Consider the following 3,559-nt stretch of genomic DNA (forward strand, 5'->3'; position numbering starts at 1 on the left):
ACTGGATATGGGTAGTTGAACAGGAATATACCCATGACAAATGATATTTCTATAGGTTTGGTAGATGATATTTCTACATGCATACTTATATGTGCTATAAAAACATCCATATATATAATAGAGCAAACAGGGCACAACCAAACACCTTGAGGGAATGAGCCACTGACCTGAGGGCTCACGCCCATGATCTTGGGGGACCTCAAACTCAATTGGCATAACAGTACACAGTAACATTGTTCTACATCCACTTTGGTGAATATCGACTGGGGTGTTAAAAGCTCCCTAGAGGCCATCTAAGATGAACTATTAGTCTCTCCTTGTCCGGAGCGAAGAAGAGTGAAGAAAATCAAAGACACATGGAAGCAGTTAGTACAGGGGACTAGTGAACCATGGGAACCTCAGCCTATATGACCCTAAGACCAGAAGAACTAGATGGTACCTGGCTACTACTGCCAGTCACTCCAAAAATGATCAAAGTTGGAGATCCTGGATAGAGTTAGGAGAAAAAAATGGAACAAAACTCAAAATCATATAAAAACCAGGCTTGCTGATCTAGTAGAGACTTGAAAACCTGGAGACTATGGCCTCTAGTCACCCTTCATGCCTGGAACTGAAATCACTCCTGGGGCTTAACCTTCAGATGAATAAGAGACAGGTCTACAAAGTGAACAGTTACACCTGGAAGGTGTACTCCTTAGAACTGTCAACCATGGGAGATCAGAAAAACAGCATTTGCATAGGGAGAATACTCAGAAGGCAGAAATGCCTAGAAAAGACGGACACAGAGAAAAGATAACCACAGGGAAAAAGTGGAAAGAGGGCTGTTACATTGTAGAGACTGCAATCAGTGTCACAAAATAAAATGTATGTGGACTGTTGCATGGAAAACACATTTGCTATATAAACTTTTACTTGAATTACAATTTTTGAAAAAAGTGTTTTAAGGGCTAAGATGTCACTTTGAAGATTAAGTTGAGCTTGACCCAAGCCATGATAACTTTCAGTAATCTCATATGCAATGTGAGAGCCAGACAATGAATAATAAAGACCACAGAACTGATGCAATTGAGTTGTGGTGTTGGCGAAGAATATATATTATACCATGGACTGCTAGAAGAACAAACAAATTTGTCTTGAGGAAGTACTGCCAGAATACTCTCAGAAGTGAGAATGGCTGGACTTCATCTCACATGCTTTGGTCGTGTTGTCAGAAGGGACCAGTCCCTGGAGAAAGATACCATGCTAGGTACAGCAAGAGGGGCAGCAACAAAAGAGAAGACCCTCAAGGAAATAGATTGACATGTGGCTACAACGATGGGCTCAAACATGCCAATGATTTTGAGAGTGGTGCAGGACCTGGCAGTATTTCGTTCTGTTGTACATAAGCTTGTTAATGAGTCTAAACTGACTTGATGGCACCTAACAACAACTAAGTTGAAATTACCATTCATTGGTGTGGACTCAGGTCCTTAGATTAGAAAATGCATTATGGAGGAGGACCTAATTTAAAATGATATAATAAAATCTGTTTGATAAATTATTTAACTTGGAAATGCTCATCTGTATTAAAAACTTAAGTGGCCTTTGTCAGTGAATTAAGCATGTCAGAGTAGTTGTCACTATAATGCAGAACTGGATTTATTGTGAAGTTTTCACCTGTCCACAGCAAAATGAGAAATACAGTAGTGGTAGTGAATTTTTTTTCTTTAACTTTATTCAGTTTAAAAGATACTCCTTTTTTTTCTTTCTTTTTTTCTTTTTCCTTCTTGCTGATCATCTATGCTTTTATGAAATAATGGTCATGGTGAGATGATAGTTCGGGGTCCTTTTTTAAATAATATCCATTCTTGGCAAGATAAAAGGTAGTAGTACTATGTTCATCACCAAAATCAATTTTGAGAGATTATTTACTGGTCTGTGAAATCTAGGAATATGGGAAGTGTGTTTTCATTCCTTTTTAAATTTACTATTTATCTGAGAATGGTTAATTAATTATTCATAATCATTATTCATTGTCTTCATTTTATTTCCCCTCCTAAAATTTGCTAACAGAAACGACCAACTTCCATAAAGTGAACAAGGATCCAAACATATCATTGTCCAGATTTTGTACCTATAATAAATGTATCTTTGATAAAATTGAAAAGACTTGGTTCATATGTTTTTCTTCTTTTTTTCCCCTATTTTAGGGCAAACACTGTATCCTTGATGTTTCTGGAAATGCCATAAAGAGATTACAGATTGCACAACTTTACCCAATCTCCATTTTTATTAAGCCCAAATCCGTGGAAAATATCATGTAAGTGTAAATGCTTAAGGCACAGCCTTTAAAAACCGATCCAGTCTCTGTCACTTAAAAGCTTGGGTAATTTATTTACCCTCCTTGCATCTCAGTTTCTTTATAAAAGAGTTGTCATGAAGATTAAATAAGCTGTTGTATTATTTTTAATTATATTAACTTAGCTGTCATCATATTACTAAAGCTAAAGTGTACAATAATATGTATTGGAACTTTACATTTGAATAGCTACATGTGGCTAGTAGCTACTATATCGGGCACTATATCCCTACCATTGAAAGATGTTTAAGTAGTTACCTAATAGAGGGGGAGAAATGGGATTTAAAAAATAAGTAAATAAAAGAAAGGAAAGGGAAGGAAAAACAGGAACCTGGCACAAATGGGGCAAATAGGATTCAGAGATAGTAAGATGGTATAAATGAACCCTAATGTAATTAAATAGTAGACTAAAGGATCTGATTAGAAGACAGACATTGTCAGGATGGATTAAAGAGAAAAGTAAACAACTGTCATTTACATTCATGAGACATAGAAGGATATGGGAGGTTGAAAGTGAGAGACAAGAAAAAGACATGCCATTAAAACATTAACCAAAAGTAAACTGCTTCTATATTACTATCAAAATCTATTTTAAGCAAGAAGTATTACTAAACAGAAGTACATTTCATCAAAATAAAAGATTCAACCCCCACCAGACAGATAAATATTTGTACATTTGTAGGCACTTAATAGTACAGGCTCAAATATGTAAAGGAAAAATTGACAACTATACAGGAAAAAAAGATGACTCTACAATCATAATGGGAAAATGTAACACACCTGTTAGTAAATGAGAGCGTAAAACAAATGAATAAAAAATCAGTAAGGATATAGAACAGCACAAATTTAAAACTAATTGACACATATAGAACACTGCACTCAACATCTGCAAAATACACACTACTTTAAAGTGCACATGGAACAATTTCTAAAATTGATCATCTGCTGAGCCACAAATTTCAAATTACTGAAAACAAATACTCTCTGACTATAATGGACTAAAACTAGAAATCAGTAATAAAAAGAGAACTATAAAATCTCTGTATATTTAGAAATAAAGCATTATACTATTGAATAGGTCAGAGAAGAAATCACAGTGTAAATTAATAAATATTTTGAACATTGTTGTTGTTATGTGCCGTCGAGTCAGCCCTGACTCATAGCGACCCCTCCTTGGGTTTCCAAGGCAGTATCACTACGGAAGTAGGATTGCCCAACCTT

General features: G+C 35.5%; 1 protein-coding gene across 1 annotated transcript in view; it reads left to right on the top strand.

Annotated features, from left to right (window-relative positions):
• The window catches only part of DLG1 (discs large MAGUK scaffold protein 1), a 392,072-nt gene that overhangs the window by 376,846 nt on the left and 11,667 nt on the right, over positions 1–3,559 (top strand). The window contains exon 23 of the mRNA XM_007957092.2: positions 2,190–2,299. Coding sequence (XP_007955283.1) covers positions 2,190–2,299 — 110 coding nt within the window. The remainder of the gene's footprint in view (positions 1–2,189; positions 2,300–3,559) is intronic.

Source organism: Orycteropus afer, unplaced genomic scaffold (genome assembly GCF_000298275.1).
Source record: "Orycteropus afer afer isolate SDZICR_OR568_19922 unplaced genomic scaffold, OryAfe1.0 scaffold00703, whole genome shotgun sequence".
Classification (NCBI taxonomy): domain Eukaryota; kingdom Metazoa; phylum Chordata; class Mammalia; order Tubulidentata; family Orycteropodidae; genus Orycteropus; species Orycteropus afer.